Source organism: Oryza brachyantha, chromosome 3 (assembly GCF_000231095.2).
Source record: "Oryza brachyantha chromosome 3, ObraRS2, whole genome shotgun sequence".
Lineage (NCBI taxonomy): Eukaryota > Viridiplantae > Streptophyta > Magnoliopsida > Poales > Poaceae > Oryza > Oryza brachyantha.
The window spans coordinates 11,586,016-11,608,108 of record NC_023165.2 but is presented as its reverse complement, the minus strand read 5'-3'; the positions used below and the strand labels follow the sequence as shown (position 1 = coordinate 11,608,108).

At 40.8% G+C, this 22,093-nt stretch overlaps 1 protein-coding gene across 1 annotated transcript; it reads right to left on the bottom strand.

Annotated features, from left to right (window-relative positions):
- Positions 1-10,424: 10,424 nt before the first annotated feature.
- On the bottom strand, positions 10,425-14,996 carry LOC102701069. Its single transcript, XM_040521589.1, has 8 exons — positions 14,547-14,996; positions 14,066-14,134; positions 13,852-13,975; positions 13,195-13,391; positions 12,860-13,104; positions 11,987-12,776; positions 11,801-11,899; positions 10,425-10,907 (listed from the first exon to the last, which is right to left on the bottom strand). Exons 1-8 carry the CDS (start codon positions 14,994-14,996, stop codon positions 10,839-10,841), a joined length of 2,043 nt encoding a protein of 680 aa, XP_040377523.1. The 3' UTR covers positions 10,425-10,838.
- Positions 14,997-22,093: the final 7,097 nt, after the last annotated feature.

Genomic DNA, 22,093 nt, shown 5'->3' with positions numbered 1-22,093 from the left:
CTAACGTTTTATTTGTCTTGTGGCGTGCTAGGCTACTAAGTTTATGCATGTATGCCGTATGACTGTATCGACCATTTGGTGTTTTCATGAGAGAAAATATTGACGTCAACACATATCTAGATTGAGATTGTTTCGTCTATGACTAACAGTAAGAATTAGCTAATAAATTGTACCTGACAATATCTAAGGAATGCACGCACGTACAAATTATTTCCAAAGTTAGAGTTGGAGAGCACCAGCAAACTTGATTAGGCTCATAAGATTTTAATTTGATCTGAAGACGATGTTACAATCTTTCTTATAATTAATATTCCATACTTTCATACTTACTAGAAAAGTGTCCGTGCGTTGTAACGGGAAAATATACATTCTGCGTGACATGATTTAAAATCAATTGTGCTGAAAGAAATATTTAAGAGATATTAAGCTTTCTATCCTCTCTGGAAACAAACACTATATGAATTTCCATTGGTATGCGTTACTTGTTTGCGGAAGCCAAAATTCAAGAACGTGTGAAGTGAATTAGTAGGTAGCTCAAATTCCCAAATAAAGCCAGATGCATTCATGAGTACTTTCCTGCCCAGAGATTTCACAAGATCTTTGCGACTAAAAATGGATCCCTCACGTAGCAATACTTTCTGTAAAGCTGAAGCTTTGCGTGGCCCCAAACCAGCAACAAATTGTAGAGTTGAAAAATGCCACTCATGGCTAGCAGCAAGATTAACATCGAAGCCTATTTGATTTGTTGCATCAACCATAACTTGCTCAACAACTTCATATTTCTCATCAGGAGTAAGGAACTGTTCAAGGGGGTGCGGTTTCCATGATAGCATCTCTTTTCCAGGTCCACAGAGTGTTGCAGCCATAGCCAATGGATTCTGCAGGTACCGACCAAGTTCTCCATTTGCAGGTTCACCTGGAAACTGCGCGTATGGTTATAAGTAGAGGATTGCCCAAAACCTGGCAAGACCATAGATCAAAACGAAAATGTACAAAAATGAATTGCGGACAAAATATGTATGGTATATAAGTAGATGCATTAGTAAATGTACTATATACTTATAGCACAGCTGAACTATTGGAATAAATTAAATGCAATATTGAGAAATCAAATTGTAATTTAATTGAAGATAGACTCATTTCTCTTCAACAATACCCTACTCCTAATGAATACCAGAACCAGAGTAATGCAATTAGTATACCAAAATCAAGAATATAAAAACTCAATCAACGAATGCTTGTGAAACCTTAGCAAGATTAAGACTACAAAGACCTAGGAAATCCTCAATCGCACAATTGAAATAAGTAAAAACTAAACAAAAACGGAAATATATTGTTGCTGTACCTAAACTCTCCTAAAGAAATCCCATATGCAGCTAAGCTAACAACACAAAATATGGTTATGAGTTTTTTTTTTTCATAGAGGAAAGGGGAAAAGCTACAGGATGAGCAGCACGATCGACTAAACTAACGAGCTCCAGCGAACACTGCCAGAGGCTTACCCCAGATCAGGAAACACGCCAAGAACATGCTCGCACACCGCGGATGCGCTACAAAAATAAATTTTAACTAAAGGTAAAAGTCGCATCAGACACAAAGGGCACAGCTAAAACATTGACCGCTCAATTTAAAAACGCTATGACATATATGACTGCTCAATTTAAAAACGCTATGACATATAACTGTATAAGTAGTAAAGTAGGAACTAATCGAGACAAACAATCTGGCTCAACACTCAAAACATTGCCCAATCCTCCGACTTGAAGTCCAAAACCAACTAATCATGTTGTGCTGTGAGGAATCAATACTCAAAATCTATCCAATCATAGGCGCGCTCAGGTTGCTTGATGTCATGGTGGTAGACCTGTAGCTTCAGTAGATTAGTACGCAGCAGCGCCCGGAGGAGGACGCTACCGGCGGCCGGAGAGACCGTTGAGCCGGGCGTTACGGTGCTGGAGCTCGAGGGGGTCAACGAAGCACTGCGCCCTGGCGAGGCAAAAGTGGTTGCAGAGCCCCACCGACGAGCGGACGCGGCAGTTGTTGGATCTGGCGACGCTGAGCGAGTGCGTGCCCACGAATGCTGCCGCGGGCTCGCCGACTCGGCTTGGCGTACAGGTGGCTGAGAAGGCCGAGGCGACGGGCGGGGAGTGGGGCGGTGCGAGACGACCGGAGGGGAGGGTGTTAGATAATTTAATTCAATCATAAACAATAGATTACGAATTTAAACCCTAATCAATACAAGATCACCGATTAATTCAAATGCGGAAAACTAAATAAACTTGTAGATGAAGCCATTTGATTCCCTTCTTTTCTTTCCTTCAATTCCGTCTTCTCTCCTTCGTCTCCGGTGAGATTAGATCGCCGATGATCTGTTCTGAATCTCCAACCTTCGGGTCTCCAACGGTACTGCCCTGGAATCGCCGCACGAAACCCTTCTAGCGCGTCTCTGATCGGGAGAGATTGATTTCGAATTTCTGGTTGCGAGAATAAGCGACACGAGCATCCCGGTGGGCTGCTCTTCTTTTATATAGGACTGGTGGGTCTCGGGGGCTTTTTCTAATCCGATTCTGATCTGTAACCACCGATCGCAGTTACGACCCATGAGTGTTACGAATTTTAGAGTTAGAGATAAATTACGGATAGGATTACGGTGGTTATATCCTTTCCTAAATATCGGCTAACCGATAAATCAACCAACATTCTCCCCTTGATTTAAAGGTTAATTACGAGTCCATCATATAATATAGCTCCCCAAAGCAATATGTCACAACAACATTTAGCGTTATTGAGACGACAAGACTTACAGTTCACAATATCATACAAATAAACCCTTGATTAATTAAGCGGGTGTTGATTGAACTTAATTGCCCTGGTTTCCAGGATCATATTCAAGGTCATTACACAATCCCATGTTGGCCACATGTTCTTTGAACAAATTGGGAGGTAAGCCTTTGGTTAACGAATCCGCAAGCATTGATTTAGTGTTTATGTATTCAACTTTAATTGTTTGATCCTGTACTCTATCTTTCACAACATGGTATTTAATGTCAATGTGTTTGGTAGCTTCACTTGACTTGTTGTTACTCGTATAGAAAACTGCGGCCTCATTATCGCAGTATATGGCCAGTGGTCTTTCAATGCTGTCAACCACTTGTAATCCCGAGATAAAATTTTTAAGCTATACAGCCTGCCCCGTTGCGTGATAACATGCCACAAATTTTGCCTGCATTGTCGACGATGCAGTCAGTGTTTGTTTAGTACTTTTCCATGAAATGCCCCCTCCCCGCAAGAGTGAATATATACCCAGAAGTAGATTTCTTGGTATGTAGACACCCTGCGAAGTTAGCATCCGAATAGCCTGTAACTTCAAACTTATCAGATTTTCTATATGTGAGTATGTAATGTTTAGTTCCTTGCAAATAACACAATACTTTCTTTACTGTCTTCCAGTGGTCCATACCTGGTTTGGACAGATATCTGCCAAGCATCCCGGTTACAAACACCAAGTCTGGTCGTGTACAAACTTGAGCATACATTAAGCTTCCGACAGCTGAAGCATACGGTACCTTAGTCATTTCTTTTTCTTCCAATTCATTTCTCGGACTTTGGAATGAACCAAATTTGTCCCCTTTCATAATTGGAGCAGGTGATGTCGAGCATTTGCTCATATTATATCTTTCCAATATTCTGGAAATATATGATTTCTGAGATAATTCTAGCACCCCTTTGGACCTATCTCGGTCAATCTTGATACCCAAAACGTATGATGCATCACCGAGATTTTTCATATCAAATTTCGATGACAAAAATTCCTTGGTTTCGCGCAGCAGATTCTTATCACTGCTTGCTAATAAAATGTCATCTACATAGAGTACTAGTATAATGAATTTCCCACCTTTAATTCTGGTATAAATGCAGTTGTCCACCTTATTTTCCTTAAATCCGAATTTCTTGATAATTTCATCGAACTTAAGGTTCCATTGTCTTGACGTCTGTTTATGTCCATAGATGGATTTCTTAAGTTTGCATCCCATATGGCTCTTTCCTTCCACAACAAAACCTTCTGGTTGAGCCATGTAAACATTTTCATTTAAGTCGCCATTTAGAAATGCCGTTTTCATATCCATTTGATGGAGTTCTAAATCATAATGTGCCACTAGCGCCATGACAATTCTGAATGAGTCTTTCTTAGAGACAGGAGAAAACGTTTCGTTGTAATCAATTCCTTCTCTCTGCGAAAAACCCTTCGCCACAAGTCTTGCTTTGAATCGTTCGATATTTCCTTTGGAGTCCAATTTAGTTTTGTACACCCATTTGCAGCCTACTGTTTTTACTCCTTTAAGAATTTCTACTAGATCCCACATTTTATTTTGGCTCATTGATTTGAGTTCATCTTCCATGGCTTGAATCCACTTGGATGAATTTTGATTGCTTATGGCTTCTTTAAATGAGGTGGGGTCGTCTACCTTACCAATATCTTCACCCATGTAAATTTCATAATAATCAGAGATGGCAGATCTCCTGTTCCGTTGTGATCGTCTTAATTCTTGATTTTCATTATTGACCACAGACGGTTCAGGATCAGGTTGCGGAATTTCTTCTTCATTATGTATCACAGGACTCTGTTGGAGCTCATTATTTTTATGGGCTTCGATATTTTCCTCAACAGTAGCCGTAGCGCCAACAGTGGGAACTACAGTTTGTGGTACATTATGAAAAATGGGGACATTATTCTCTTGGATTTCCGGAGGAGAAGAAACACACCCGAATTTCCTCAAGATTAATTTCCCTTTCCTGTGAACTCCCCGTTTCATAATTTTCCAAGAAGACAGCGTGTCTGGTTTCTACAAATTTAGTGACGTGGTCTGGACAGTAAAATCGATATCCCTTAGAATGCAACGGGTAACCGATAAAATGGCAGCTCATAGTCTTGGGGTCTAATTTCTTTAATTGGGGGTTGAATAATTTAGCTTCTGCACGGCAGCCCCACACTTTCAAATAATTCAATGTCGGTTTTCTTCTGGTCCATAATTCATACGGAGTTTTCGGCACCGACTTGCTTGGAACTCTGTTTAGTATGTGTGCAGCCGTTTTTAATGCCTCAATCCATAATTTATTTGATAAGTTAGAGTGACTAAGCATGCTCCGCACCATCTCCATGAGTGTGCGGTTGCGTCTTTCTGCCACTCCATTTTGTTGAAGCTCCCCAGGCATGGGATATTGAGCAATAATCCAATGAATCTGAAGATATTGAGCAAATGAACCAGGACTTTGCCCAAATGGAGCATGTTTCCCATAGTATTCACCACCACGGTCCGATCTCACTATTTTAATTTTCGCGTTGTGCTAGTTTTCAACTTCTGCTTTGAATATTTTGAATTTTTCGAGAGATTCGGAACGATCGCTTATGGGGTAAATATATCCATAACGGGAGTAATCATCTGTAAATATGATGAATAAATCAAAACCATCTACAGATGTCACTGGGAACGGTCCACAAATATCAGTGTGAATTATTTCTAGTGGACTCGTGCTCCTAGTGGCTCCTTTCTTAATTGATTTAGCAAATTTTCCTTTAACGCAATCTATGCAATGATCAACGTCAGAAAAATCTAAGGGGAGTAATAATTCTTCTTTAATGAGACGTTCGATTCTCCCCCTAGAAATGTGGCCTAAGCGACAGTGCCACAATTTCGATGAAGTCTCATTTTTATCATTGCAGACATTTATGACATTCATCACAGTATGATCCAAAGAGAGCAAGTAGAGTTTGTCTCGCACGAAGGCAAGGCCAATTACTTTATTTAGATGCATAATGTAACAAGTTCTCTTGGAAAAATAACAGTCATATCCTGACTCTGCTAGGACTCTAACTGAAATAAGATTCCTTTTAACGGAATAAGCAACTAAGACATTATTAAGTATTAAATTGTAACCACTTGGAAGCTTGAGTGCGAGGTCTCCAACAGCCTCCACTTCAATCTCCGCTCCATCAGCTACTCTTAGGGTGTGCTCCTCCTTTCTTAGCGTCTGGACGTCATTCAATGCCTGTAATAAATTAGTAACGTGCACAGTGGCACCTGAGTCAACCCACCAAGAATTTCGGGAAAACTCAACATATATGGATTCATTAACGTTGGAAATTTCATTAATTTCATTTATACCTTTACGGGCCAACCACTCTTTGAAGCGGGAGCAGTCTGTGTGCCAATGTCCATCACTGTCACAGAAAGTGCAGTGAGGACTCTTGAATTTTGGTCCAGCTGAAGGTTGAGCAGTTGATTGAGCAACCTTACTCCCTCCTTGTTTCGTAGGGTGAGATGGATTGCCCTTTTTCTTTGATCCAGAGGCTTCTCCTTGATGGAACTTTCTCTTTTCCTTAGAGTTGACGAGATTGAGCTAGTCAATATGTTTCTGCCATTTGGCCTTTTGACGCTCTTCCTCTTCCACTGCGTGGGAGATAAGCTCTAAAATGGTCCACTTTTCTCTTTGAGTATTGTAATGAATTTTGAACGGATCATAATCAGAGTTTAGTGAGTTCAGGTTGAAATGGACAAGATAGGCTTCCGAAATTTCCATGTCCATCGTCTTTAGTTGATGAGCCATGTGTGACATTTTTATGATGTGTTGTCGGATGCCTTTCTTTCCATCGTAGACAGAAGATCCCATTTTCATGATAAGAGTACTGGCATAAGTTTTGGTACACGCCTTGTAGTTTGATTCAATGTTGGCCAGGTATGTCTTAACATTGTCAGAGTCAGCAATCCCCCCTATAATGGACGGAGAGATGTTGCTCTTGATGTACATTAGGGACACTCTGTTTGATTTCTCCCAAGCGGACCACTTTTCATCGTAAGCCCACTTGAGATTGATGTATTCCTCATCATTCTCATCCATGTAATCAGCCAATTTCGGTTCCACAGGTGGATCCTCTCTGAGTGCAAGATCATTTTCCAACAGCCCCAAATTCAGGAGCATGTTGTTTTTCTACTCAGCATAATTAGCCCCATCAAATGGCTCAATCCTCTTAAGTTGTGACAAAGCTGCAGATGACAATTTATAATATAAAACATTTGATCAAAATAAAAAAATATTATATATAATGCTTCTCCTAATCTAGTCACCGTTGGACAGAAAAGACTTAGAAAATAATGAAATAAATCCTTAATTATATCACCGTTGGGCAGAAATAATCAAGGGAGAAATAATCAAATTTAAATTTACGTGAAATTATAAATAACATTGGTCAATAAATAACTTCACATCATAAATTCTTTCTAGCAAACTTCCCGTTGGTTCCATTTGACTAGAAATAATTTTCTGAGCAATAAAATATATTTTATCAATTTTTTTAGCAATTTTAAACAGCCCAAACAAGATATAAATTGATTTCTGAAATTTAAAAATAATTTAAACAAAATTAAATTAAATTTTTGGCCCATCCAATTACCGGGCCGACCTACAAGAGGTCGGCCCATTAGGCAGCGCCCACGCGCGTAGGGGCACCGACCCATGCGGCCTAGTCGGCCCACAAGCGGCGGCGGCCCAGGAGTGAGGGCAATCAGCCCGTGGCCGTCCGATCGAATCGGACGGCCGAGATTCGGCGCGGCGAGGCTAACCCACCCAGTGGCTGAAAACCTAACCCTAGCCCCTTTCAGACTCCTCCCTCTCCTCTCCTCTTCTCCGACGGCGGGCGGCGAGCGCCCAGGCGCTGGATGGCGGCGGCGCGGCGGTCCGGCGGGGAGGGCGCGCGCCAAAGGGCGCGGCCCGTCGCCCGCCGTCTTGGGGGGTGCTCGCGCCCGAAGGCGGCAGCGCCCAAGCCGGCCGTTTCCCGTCGGCGCCGAGGCCCGACGACAGTGGCGGCGCGCGTGGCATGGCCGGCGCGGCCAGAGGAGGAGTGCGGAGGCAGCAGCGCGCGCGCATAGGCCGAAGCCCGCACGGCGGCGGCGATGACCGCGCGCGCGCACGCGCGGGGTGAAGCCTGCACGGCGGCGAGGCCAAGGTCCACACGACGACGACGACACCGTGCAGTGACCAAGGTCCACACGACGACGACGACGATTACTACTTCCACTCCGGTAAATTCTTCGATTCAATAAATTCAATCGAATCGAATTGATTTTAGTGAATGAATTTTGAGGTTTTCGATCTAGGGTTTAGTTGATTTCTCGGATTGGAATTCGAATCAATTACACTGTATGTTAAACAACCAGTGTCATAAACTCAAACCCTAATCCGATTGCAACAATCAATTAGGACGAAAATTGATTATATGGGACCAAGTACGAGTAGGAAAGCTCTGATACCACAATGTTAGATAATTTAATTCAATCATAAACAATAGATTAAGAATTTAAACCCTAATCAATACAAGATCACCGATTAATTCAAATGCGGAAAACTAAATAAACCTGCAGATGAAGCCATCTGATTCCCTTCTTTTCTTTCCTTCAATTCCGTCTTCTCTCCTTCGTCTCCGGCGAGATTAGATCGCCGATGATCTGTTCTGAATCTCCGACCTTCGGGTCTCCAACGACACTGCCTTGGAATTGCCGCACGAAACCCTTCCAGCGCGTCTCTGATCGGGAGAGATTGATTTCGAATTTCTGGTTGCGAGAATAAGCGACACGAGCATCCCCGTGGGCTCTCCTTCTTTTATATAGCACTGGTGAGTCTCGGGGGCTTTTCCTAATCCGATTCTGACCCGTAACCACCGATCGCAGTTACGGCCCATGAGGGTTACGAATTTTAGAGTTAGAGATAGATTACGGATATGATTACGGTGGTTATATCCTTTCCTAAATATCGGCTAACCGATAAATCAACCAATAAATGGGAGCTCGCCGCGACGGCGGGAGGCGGGCATGGAGTGGTGCGGGGCGAGGCGTCCAGAGGGGATACTGAGGCGACGGGCGGGGAGTGGTGTGGTGTGAGACGACCGGAGGGGAGGGGAGTTTGCGTTGGCGGCAAGAGACGGGCGGGGAGGAGAAATTTAACTTCTTGCCACTGTTACGATAGGTTAAAACAGATTTACCACTAAGTGTTTATGACGTGTTGAATCTATAATTCTAGTGATAAATCTGTTATAAAGCCGTAAAAAGTTAAATGCGCCAGCGGGGAGTGGTGCGAGGCGACCGGAGGGGGTTCTAATGTGTCCGCGGTCGCTAGACCCCCTCCCGCGTGATCACTTCCCATCTCTCCGTACGTACGTGTACCCCCGTCTCTCTATATATATAAAATCTCAAAAAATACTTAAAAATCTCAAAAAATAGAAATTTTTGGCGTGCTACAAAATTTTGATATGAAAAATCTAGTGAGCCATATAAATCGAAATTTAGAGGTGATTTGATATATTTTTAGACCTCGACTCACGGAGCAACCCGTGAGTTGCAACTAGACATATATATATATATATATATATATATATATATATATTATATGTATAAAATTTACCTATATAAATTTTATATGTCTGAAATGTGTTGTGTGTGTGTGTGTATATATATATAGGGTATACGTAAGGGTTGCTAGTGACCGCGCGCACATTAGACTTTTTCACCGGAGGGGACGGGCAGGAAGTGGTGTGGTGTGTGGGCTGTTGGAGGCCCACGCGCGGCCTTCTTGGCCCATGGGACCAATGGACAAAAAGCATATCAAAATCGTTACCGTTTTTTATAATAGTATAGATAAAAATCACTCGTTGCTACGCACGTGCATACAGATAGTATTTTTAGCTACTTAGAAATATGGATTATTTCTATTTTTGTCAGTCTATTGTGTTCTCCTGGTACATAGTCAATTACATCAAATAATATTTAAAATATTTTTATGGAACCCGACCGTCCATTAAATTATCTATACATGACACATGTATATGCCATGTATTTTAATGGATTTTATATGGAATGTTTTTTATTCCGATGGCAAAGCATGGATATTGTGCTAGGATCATATAAAGCACATGGACCAAATAATAAAACTAGAGAAATTTGCAAATTTACCGCCGGTTTCACCCCCTAAATCGGAATAGCCATTAAAAAAAATAGATATGACAAATTTGCCACTGGTTTTGGTCCCCGTTGCTTCTGTTTGCCACTGCCGTTTGATATAGTGCAATTCAAGAATAAAAATAATTCATGAAAAGGAGAAAACATTTCACCTTGCATCTCACGATCTATCTCCCTTCAAGAACCCTAATCCCCACGGGTGGTGGCAGCAAAGGGCAGCGGTAGGAATGGTTAATTTTGCATATAGTGCACATATTCAGATATGTTAATTTTGCATGCATTCAGATATGGTTTGTGAACCAATTCTCCTTGATCTACTGAAAGATTCCTCTGTTTTTGCTTATGTTGTAGGAATGGTTCAGGCTTCTTGACCACCTTCTACGGTGTTAATCTAATCTGTCAATCCAATGGCAGGTATCCTGTGCTCTCATCGTTTTTGATGGCAAACATGCGGTTACATGTTTTATAATGGCAAATCTACAATACCGCTTCTAAGTCAGTGGCATATATGCAATTGGCCCTAGGAATTTAAATTGCTTGCATAGTTGCATTGTTTGAAGAACAAGGACCACAAAAGCTCAAGTCACAGTCTGGCTACTACGAGCAGCAGAAACTACAAGCAACCAGCTCAAAATCAAGAAGTCAAGTCATCAACCAATTTTTTTTTAAAAAAAAACATCAGAATTTTCATCAGCCACATCTCTCCGGTTCTCCTCGATCGCCAGCATGGCAAGTTCTGGTAATTATGTATGTATGATGTCCTTGGCGTTCCCCTGATTGATCTTTGGGATGTTCACACACCTCCACAGCTTGAGCTTGCTGCCAGGGGAACTATCTGATTCCAATGGAAGCGACGCACCTCCACAGCAAGATGCGCATAGCAGGTCGGTTTGACTGCACCTGAAAGCAAGAGAGCACCACATCAGCGGCAACAATCTAACAACTTAGTCATTTATTGTAGTATGAAGGGGAAAAGCAGGGGAAAGAGAATATTTCGGTAACACGGTGGAATCACAAGAAAAATGATAGAAGATTAAAGAAGAGGATTTGCAAAACAAGCATGAAGAACATATAACAATATAACATGATAGCATCATAGCAGTGATAGTGTATAATAAACAAATGAAAGTGGTTAATGATCACTGTAAAAGTAGAAGGCATGCATGACCAAGATGCATCACACTAAACAAAAACCCAATTTCAGAACATGATATTTTCTATTTTATGAAGAACAATATGCGAACAAGTCTATCTTTTCTGATTCATATCTAAACCATTTGCTGAAAAACTTTATGCTTTTGTTTGCTCATGGTGAGTAACAAACATGGACATTTCTATCACAAAAATTAATGCAAAAAACAAATATGCAGAGAAAAAAAAAACTCACCAAGACAGTGCACAGATATGGACATTTCTATCACAATTTAGGTTCATATTAAAAAGATAGGTGAAGCCTAACGAATCTTGTTATCAACCATAACTGCAGGTCAATGTATATAACAATACAAATTTTAGATTCCTAAAAGGTTGCCCCCTCACAATCAAAAAAATCTTTACCATCCCCTCTTTTAACAATACAACTTTCATGCAAAAACTTAGAACACAACAAAGCAAATTTGTGCCAGCGCAATTTGGTCATCTTGAAAAAACACGATACCTTGTCATGCCAAAGACCGTTTCCTTTTTTTCCCTTTTTTCTCCGGGGCAGGAAGATCGCTCCCGATAGAACCATGTCCAAATATATGGTGCACACTGAACTTTGTAGAAGCGCTTGAACGAGATGATGCCTTTACCTGTTCCAACTCATAATCCACCAATAGTCTTTGTTGAGCGCTTGTGAGGTGATACGGCAGGCGTATACCTATAGCAGTATCCAGTTCCTTTCTGTCGATCTAAAAAAAATAGATACAAATTTTACACTACATGCCTACAAATCTATTGTTTGAGAATTTATGAGAAGAATAAGGAACTTCATATACCTTTCCTGGCTTCGTATAATGAACAAAGAAGCACCGGCAAAAATAGATATATGAATATCCACACATCTCAAAATATTGATTAGCAGGAACCCAGTCATTTAGATCATTCAGTACAGCAAATTCCAAGGCTGATCTCATAAGAGGCACTTGTCTCACTTCTGATTTCCACACAGCACAATTGTCCAACACATCAACAATCATATTTCTGTCTGATGAATGCCTTTCCCGGAAAAAACCAACGAGTCCCTCTATGATTTCAACTCTCTTCTCTGATGACTCAAAACAAATGTTTTGAAAAAGCACAGCCCTGTTCCTCCAAGAACGTCCAGTCAATGGATCTTCTCTTCTAAGACACGATATCCTTCCTACATAGCTCTCCAGGTACAGCGGATATTCTTGCTTATATGTGGCCTGGTGAGCGTATCTATAGTGATTATCAATGATCTCCTTTACTGATAACCAGTCATCAATGTAACTATCACTTGAGAAGTTTATCCAGGGGGCATTAATCTCAATTATTCCATAGGACACGAGATAATAAACATCACTTATACTAAATCCTCCAAAACAATGTCCGGAAGCATGACACCTTTCAAGACAAAGGGTCAACATCCTTGCAAGTTTGGAGGCTTCATCATGCAAAAGAACCCCTCCCCACTCTCCTGGTATTACCAGAGATCTAGGTAATTTGATCATTTCAAACCATTTAATCCATGGATCATGCCCCTTCACACTACGGATATGATCCAGTAGTGGAACTTTATCAGTTTTTAGCAGTCTTTCCAAAATCCTGTAGTCACACAAACACACAGAAAAAAGTCAATATGGCACACACAAAATCCTAATATATGCTCTGAAGAAAGGAATACACACCACTCGCAATCAGCAGGAGGCTCTCCACCCCCTCGGTTTCTGATATTCACAAATATAAGTGAACCTTTGCTTAGGTGCGATTCCTTCATTGTCTTTCTTAAGTCCAGAATACCCATAGAGGATGTGTAATACACATCCTTTGGCCAATAGCTTGTCTTTAGCATTGCCTGTTGAATTACAGATGAAACTGAGTCCTCATTTTCTGTGTCAACCATTATAGTTTGTCTGTTCATTACGAAACCGACCTACATATAACAACGCAGAAAACCATTTGAGGGTCAAATGCAAGTTGTTTGCGAATGCTGTAAATGTAATGGATTCAGAACGAGGTATACCTGAAATTTGACCAATTCAGTGGCCCTAGGGGTTGAGCCAAGTTGCAAGCTATCCAGTTCCACAGCAATTTCAATGTTCGATGATGAGGGGACTTCGACGGATTCTAGGGTTTTACCCATATATATACCTCTTGTAAGCCGCCGTACGGTGTTGGAAAACCTCATCATGGTAGTATTAGGTGTATTACAAGAAAAACCTCATCATGGTAGAAAGATTCAACCAATTAGTTTAGTGAATATGAAGAAACAAAGAAATAAAACAGTACAAAGATTAGCATGGTAGTATTAGGTGTATTACAAGAAAAAATACAGCCATGAATGCCACAGATTTCATAGACAAATGCCATGGAACAGATCACGTCATGATTATAATGGTGCATAACAATTATACGGCAGTACTTCAGTTCACTGAAAATACAGACCACTTGACGATTTGAGGTGTATTACAATAAACAAAGACCTAATTTCAAAATATGGTGAGGGATTGTACCTTGTTGAAAAAAACATGCTAACAAAGGTTATCTTTTCTAAAAGTTAAACCATTGCGAAAAACTTTGGAGTAACCTTTTCCTTGCTCATAGGAAGATGTATATGAAGCATTAAGAAAACTAATACGGATGAGAGAAGAAACAAAGGTGCAACAAAAAGAAAACTCACCCACAGGCACGGTACAGGAACAGTGATCATCAGTATCAAAACGATTCTTATCATGAACAACACAGTAATGTGTCGCCCCGTGAGCATCCCTCAGAGCATTCTGTATGCTGTTAAGAGATGTTGACTGGAAGTCAACAACTGATCAGGGTTGATATCAAAGTCATTTGCAACACTTATAATTGTTTGAGTGCTTTAAAAACTTTGCAGGACTTACCATTCCAGTGGCATAGCGCTTCTGAATCAGACAAAGCCATTCATCCAAAGCACCTCCATTAGTAAATTTCTAGAAAAATAAAAACATAGACCAAAATGTAACAATATTAAGAAATATTTCTAGAATAATCTGAAACATATAATATTAGTGCATCCCTTTTAAATACAACTCAAATTTACATCTGCAAGTAAATTATGTTGGCTGAGTACTACGGTTTGTATCTTCGTGAAATTCACATACATATCAAATAAGACTTTATGAGAAAATAAGAAATACAATAATATTAACCAGTTTATTATTTTAAGACAGCCTGAAACAAAAAAGGTTTGATAAGTATGTCAATGGGGGTGATTGTAGCAGATCTGATCATTTTACACCTGGACATCACATTCCTAAGTAGCGGATCTGATCAGTGCTACTAGGCAGCGGCAACACGTACAGATAGAGGAGGAAGAGGAGGAAGAAGGGAGAGCTCATGTACATGGCAGAAGAGCTTGTTGTCGAAAGCAACGTTGACGACGAAGTGGCCGTTCTCCCCTATCATCACCCCGTTCCTGCTCGGCCCGTAGCTCCGCCTAGCCTGGTGTGCAATCTCCTTCGAGAACGCCAGCGCCAGCCCCACGTACGACTCCGCTACCGCCTCACCAGATGGCGAGCTCGAGGCTGCAGCGGGTAGAGCCGGCTTGGTATCCGGCACGAAGATGATCTTGTGCTCGAACTCCTTCGATAGTGCCGTGGTGGACGGCGCCGGCGCGGCAGCCAGGGTTGCGACCTGCACCGTCTTGTACGGAGCCGGCTCCGGGGAGAGTGCTCGGTACACGACTGCACCGAGCAGGTTCGTCTCCCCCTGGTGTGTCGGCGTCGCCGTGTTTGCTCTGTAGACGACCAGCGGGGCCTCGTGCCGTGGAGGCCCCGGACGCCACGCCGTCATCCCCGGCCGGCAGCGTCCGCAAGGACGGCAAGACGATTCGGCCGCCTCCTACCCCGGCAGTGGAGCAACCGGCCTGCAGGGTCGCCGCGCCCAGACTAGTACTGCGACTGCTGCTGCTCGCCACGGCCCCCTCCTCGGTACGCTATGGCAGAGAGGTGGAGGAAGGCAAAGGGTAGGGGTGGTGAGACTAGATGGGAAGGAAATGGTACGCCGTTGCAGAGAGGAAGACGAACCAAAAGAAAACAGAGGTGAACCGGCCGGTGGTGTGAGGGTATCTTGTCAGAATGGAAGGGGAGGTGCTTTTCTAGACCAAGGAGGCGAGGCGAGCATGTGGTTAGAAATAGTAAATTTCACTAAACTACTTTGATTATATTATCCCAAAACTATATATATATATATATATATATATATATATATATATATATATATATATATATATATATATATATATATATATATATATATAGATTTACGGCTGTGTAACACAAGAATAGAGATTTAGCAGTATTTTTTCAGAAAACTATAAATTTAGTGATGAAACTATTAAAGAGCTTCAGGTTTTAAAGTCCAATATTATCTTTTTTCTTTAAGTTACAAGAGTTATAGTTTTACGATTAAATTGATGTTAAGTCTATAGTTTTATGAAATAATACCTTAAATATATAGTTTTATGAAAATATACGTTAAATCTGTAGTTTTGGATCAAACCACCTATAAAATTTACTCGGTTAGAAACCCTAAAAGCTGCGAGGGAGAAGGGGACGTAATCTTACCACCACCCGGTGACTGTATGCTGCCTGTACGGAAGAGTGATTAGGATTATCAAATTTGCTACTTAAGATTATATTGGCATCAATTTTTGAAATTAATGGTGATCATGCGATTATATAAGTGTATTGGCTGATAATTAATTAATTAACTGGTTTTTCGCGTGATGCAGCCTGGGGATAATTAATAGTATAATTTAAGGTCGCATACTCGTATGCATGCAGGGGAATAGAAATGGAATCCATGTGTCACGGTATAGCTGATCAGCTGTCGATTGGTACATGGGTATTTTGGGGCGCCCGGTCTTTTGATGATTATGAACCATTATTATTTTTTGTTACCTTGTATCAAATTGAAGGTATGTTCGGAGAGAGTTGACGCTATTTTCCCAAATTGTTATAAATAATTAGTATTCCCTCCGTTTTATATTATAAGCCTTATAAATTTATATGTGTGCTAATAAATCTAAGCACATATACAAAATATATAAATGTATGATTTATTAGAAAGTTTTATAATATAAAATAGAGAAAATATTTCTCGTAGTAAATAAATGCCAATGCACCCTTAATTTAAGTGTGTGGGCAACATTTTAATATAGCCGCAAGGAAAACCGAAAGAAATTGCATGCACCGAATGACCTATGCATGATGTACCAATAATATAGCGAATTAGCGATCGGATTCATGGACTAGACGTTGCGTTGTGTTTAGAATCTCTCTGCTGGACACTGATCTCTGCAGTCTGCAAAGAGAGCTGCAACAGCCTGCGAAGCCACATGAAACGGCCCGGTACACGCATACTACGTAGCATATGCGTCCAAGCGGTCGTCCCAGCGGAGAATGCATCTGATTGATCCGCATCCTGCCCAAAAGTAAAAGCAAAAGGTAGTACTCCGATCCATGTAGCAGCCGGAGGGGTAGCGCGCGTGTATATATCTAGCCGTGTTTAGTTACGACGAACTTTTTTAAAAAATATCCCGTAGAATTTTTGAACACCTAAATAAAATATTAAATATAGATGAACATTAAAACTAATTACATAGTTATGGAGAAAATCGTGAGATGAATCTTTTAAGCCTAATTAGTACATGATTAGTTATAAGTGCTACAGTAACAAACATGTGCTAATAATGAATTAATTAGGCTTAAAAGATTCGTCCCGTGGTTTCCAGACGAAATCTATAATTTATTTTATAATTAGACTACGTCTGATGGGATGTTTTTCTTAAATATTTTATAAACTGAACACAACCTAGCGCTTTGTTGATCGCATCTCTCTAATGATATGATCGATGCGTGTAGGTGTAGGTATCTGGGTATTAGCTGTGGCTGTGCATGCAAACTTAACTGAAGTTAATCTCTGCTGTTTCTCTTGAGTTTGGTTAACATGTAGATCTGAAATTCTGTGACCAGCGACCACGCACGTACGTGCAAATATGCAACGCATGCCTTTGTCTTTCGTTTTTTTACTTACCGACTACCGTGCGAGGAGGGAAACAATTCTAAACTTTGAGTATATCACTTTATCTATTACATATTATCTAAATAATTAAAAATTTTAATTTTTTAAAGAATAGTTCAAACTAGCATCGTGGCCCGCGCGATTGCGCGGTTCACGTTATTATAAAATTACTTTACATCATAGCATATTTAATATTTTATTGTGAAAAATATTAAACATTATTGTATTTTAAACTCTGATATAAATTGATCAAATTTATACATATACTATTCTAAATATAATATGGTAATTATATTGTGGATGCTTTAGTATTCTCTTAATAATACAATAAGTCAAAGATATAGAAATTTTATGGTATATTTGTTTCTCTTCTTCTTGTCTCTATCTTTATCTTTAAGTTAATAGTGGTATTACTTCAGTATTGTCAATGATATTATTCCACCTATCTAGAAATTCTTTTATCACATTAGTATAGGTTTGAAGATCTAATTTAATGCGTGAACTCAAGAATTTTCAATTGACGTGAGAATATCCAAGGGCGGTTGCACAGCATATTGAGTGGGTCCTATGACCCCGTTTCAATTTACTACTTACTACTACTTAGTGTATTACTAATGTATAATTAAGAAAAAAGTTTTGAGCACACTAACCATTCTGATACATTCTAATAAAGTGCTCCACTCGATTATTGGGCTAAGTCCGCCCCTGAGAATATCTACTTATTTTTATCTTGTAGGATTAATATGTGGCTCCTAAAAGAGTCATCAGTCAAATACTTTTTATCTAGATTTAAATATTTCTAATCTTTACTCATGCATAAACTCTTTTCTCATTAATAATTAGTTGTAACCTCAATTTAAGATATTTATAAATTACATTTCCACATGAACTTTTTCTCTTTACAATACAGTATTTCTATATTGTACTCCTTCGTAAGCTCTTTTATCCATAACTTTATTTTTTAATCCAACTTTAGATACTTATAGTGTGTAATTCCACGCGGATTGTTTTTCTGTTAACATTGCTCATTTTAAATATGAATTTTAGATGTTTCTAAATTGTTTCTACATGAAATATTTGTTTACTTTTCCTTTTTAAAAATGTATTTCTAATTTAATTCTGTTTTGTTTTCCTAAGTTCAATGTGGGATTTTTTAGGGCACGAGAGCACACGTAATACTTTATAAAATATAATAGATTCTAAGCCTCGAAGGCAAACGTAAAGTTGAAATAAATAATACCTTTGTTGCCGGTTGTTACATTCTCCTCGTATAAATTGGCACTCTCATCTTTTTGTTTTTCTTATGATTATAAACCAAAATTTGAACATTTGAGTTTAACTTTGGTTGATTTTGATATTTTTGATGATAGTTTATTTTCAGTCTTGACTTTTAGATCATAAGAGAACATATATAAAAATTTTATTCATAAATTATTTTTTATTTACGAATATGTTATTTGGATTTTTCTCAAAAAACAAAAAATCATGGCCTGATTTTATCCATGCATTGACGTGGAAAAGATAGATCAATGCTCATGTGGATATATTTTACATTGAGTCTGGATTTTTCTTTAATTTTGTGTTGGCCTTTTTCTTTTCTATAATTTGGAGGTCCAATGTGTAGGCCTCAAAATCTGGTCACCATGAGACCTACGTCCGAGCATTTCTTTCCTTTTTTTTTTTTCAATTAGATCACAGTCCTAATAGGCCGGTGGTATCTATGGCCCCACCACCGTTTTTCTTCTTTCTTTTTTTTTACTTTACATTACGTCGTGTCCGACTTAAAAAAAGATATTTTCTTTTTTTTATCTCTTGTGTAGTCCGACTAAAAAACTGTTCTTTTTCTTTTTTTTTCTCTTATTTTCTTTCGATTAATCTCAGAATTTCTAGCCCGTGAGAAATAACGTGGAGACTTCTTTTCCTATTATTTTATATATAATAGATATGACTTATATAGATTACAACAAAAATAATAATTATAACTATGAATATACATATACTATTTAAAGTTTAATTGTTATTTTTTATAAACATATAATAACATATTCCCCTGCGTTGCAATAAGATTTTATTAAAAAAATCATCAGCATCTTATTAAATTGGAGTTAATAAAAATACTTTGATATATATATATATGTCTTAATTATTTTTTTTTAAAAAAATAAAAGAGACTTAGTGGTGGAGTAGAGGGTAGATTCACCACTAAATTATAGAAGTCATACTTAAATTTACATGTTTATAAAGTGATATATTCATAATTTATTTTAGAAAATATAATTATTTAGATTACATGTAATATACGAGAGAAGTTCTAATCGAGAGTAACAGAATTCACTCCCGTGCCAACAGGCGAATAGAGAAGAAACCTGGACACGCTCGCACAAAGAGAGAGAGAGGGCGCGCGCTTGAAGAGGGAAAAAGGAGAGAGGAGGTGTCACGAGGCAGGAGGCCCGGGGGGCCGGCCGGCCTCTCCCTTCCTCCCTCTTCTCATGAAACAGCCCAAGGGAGGAGCAGGCGTCGGGTGTCGATGTGGTGGCCAGTGGCCTGGCCTCAGGCGTTGGGCAGCCCAGCGCACGGGCGACGGTGCTGGCCCATAGCGTGGCTAGCACCGGCTCGGGCGCGCGTGCGCAAGCCGCACGGGATCGCCTCCCCGGCCCATGTGGCGCCTAGGGATGGCAATTGTGCCCGAGAATATGGGTACTCATAGATACCCGACCCGACAGGTATGGGTATGAGTGTTATTTTTTATCCGTGGGCATACTCGCTCGTAATCCGACTATATAGTGGGTAGCAATCGGGTTTTAAATTTTATCCGTGGATAACCCGTACGCGACCCAAAAAGTATATAGAGAATGTTTAATAGACTTCTTCCGTTATAGCCCATTTGGCCCATATACAAAATGATATATATATATATATATATATACCAAAAAACCTAACTGATTCCATCCATCTTACCCTCTCACTCTCTCATTAATCGGCGACGGCGGCATCACATATTCACATCTCTCTCACTCTCAGCTTCTCTTCCAGATTCGGCGTCCGTGGACGGGAGAGTGGCGTTCGTGGGGGCGAGAGAGCGGCGTCCACGGGGCGATGACATCCAAGCGCGGCGGGCGGCCAACGGTGGTGGTGGCGGCGTCAGCGGGGCGGCAACATCCAGGAGCGGCGGGCGGCCAGCGGCCTCCACGTGCGGGCATCGACGTCCAGGCGGCGGCGGCGGGAGACCACTGGCGGCGTCCACGGGGCTGCGGCGCCTAGTCGGCGATGGGCCACCACCGGCGGCGTCCACGGGTCGGCGGCATCTAGACGACGGAGGGCGACCATCGGTGGCGTCCATGGGCGGGCGGTGGCGTCCCCTGGCAGGCGCTGACATCCAGGCGGCGGTGGCTCAAGGGTCGAGGCGGCGACGGTATCTAGTAGGCGGGGGAGGAGGAAGTGGGTAGCCAGCGGGTACCTACCGGGTACTCGACGCCCGTTGAGTATGGGTCTGGGTTCGGTTTTTTACCCGCGAATCAATTCAGGTACGGGTTGGGTACGTAAGTGCGGGTATCGGGTCAGGTATGTTCCTGCTCTACCTATACCCGATCTGACCGATTGCCATCTCTACTAGTGGTGGATCATGGAGGGAGTTGGATTTTGTGGCGCAATGTGTGGCAGACTGATGTGGCTCAAATCAAAGCCACAGAGATACGATAGAAGGGCTATAAATTCTTTAGACCTTGTGTAAGGTGTGTCTACACCTCTAAGGGGGTCTTTAGTTGCCTGTATTAGGCTTGGCCTGCACCTACACATGTAATTTTTTAGTGTTTGGTTGACTGCATGGAGGTTCTAGCTAGATGGAGTGGATGCAAAAAGTGCTCCCTAGCCAGGCTCTGGAGGAACGCTCCATTTGAGCGTTGCTTCTCAGCCAGGCTGCGAGCATGCAAGGGTGTCACGCCTAGAAATTTATACTAATTTCTTAACAATAGTACGCATTAATCTCGATCCAGGAATCAGCTCAGGTATACACTATGACAAATTAATACACAGTTCCATGACTAAAAAACAAATAAAAAACAATTGTCTATCGAAATACAGCGGAAAAAAGAAAACAAACTAAACCATCTAATCTTCAGCTTCAGCTGGTGATGACGGCTCCATACCACAGGCATTCTTGACGATAGACTGAACCTCACTTCAACCTTCGAAACTACATTCTTCTGACAAAGGCTCTAGCTTTTGCTCTGGTGGGGGAAAAACTAAAAAAGGCTGAATACAAATCACCGTACTCAGTAAGTAACACCCAAGAGAGGAGAATAATGAATGCAATTGGATATCAAGGATAGGCTAAAGTTAATTTGCACAAAACAACATTTATTTAGCAAAACAGTAAATAGACTGAATAAGAAGTCAATAAAAAGTAAAGTATTTGAAAATAATCATTCACTGTTCAATGTTATACAACGTTGCAACATGCCCAAACCACTGTCAAACGTTACACCACGTAGCGACAAGGTCAACCATCTACCCAATGTTACACAACGTTGCGGCAGACCCAAACCGCTGCCCAATGTTACACCACGTTGTGCAAGGTCAAATCAGTTCCAAGTTCATCAATTTATTAAAGGTTTGACTATTCCCAGTGAATCTGTCAGTTCGCCCCATAACCGCGGGCACGACTATTCAGATGTATATAACTTTACCCATAAGACATAGTTCCACTACACTTGAACGTGCACCGGTGTATCACCACGATACCACAGAAAGAAATCTGTGACAGGACCCATCACATAACCCTCCCTATTTAATCGCACCACACTTCAGTTTTCACCCCCTTCATGACACCAAGTCGGGCAGTCCCCTCTTGTGCCTTGGTGAATCCG

Bases quoted from the DNA above. Each gene is read 5' to 3' on its own strand.
- LOC102701069 (XM_040521589.1), bottom strand. From the start codon at position 14,996: ATGACGGCGTGGCGTCCGGGGCCTCCACGGCACGAGGCCCCGCTGGTC. The intron at 12,777-12,859 runs GTGTGTATTCCT...GTGTGACTACAG, and splicing joins CCTCCTGCTGATTGCGAGTG to GATTTTGGAAAGACTGCTAA. The intron at 10,908-11,800 runs GTAAAGGCATCA...TCTTGCTTTCAG, and splicing joins TGGATTATGAGTTGGAACAG to GTGCAGTCAAACCGACCTGC.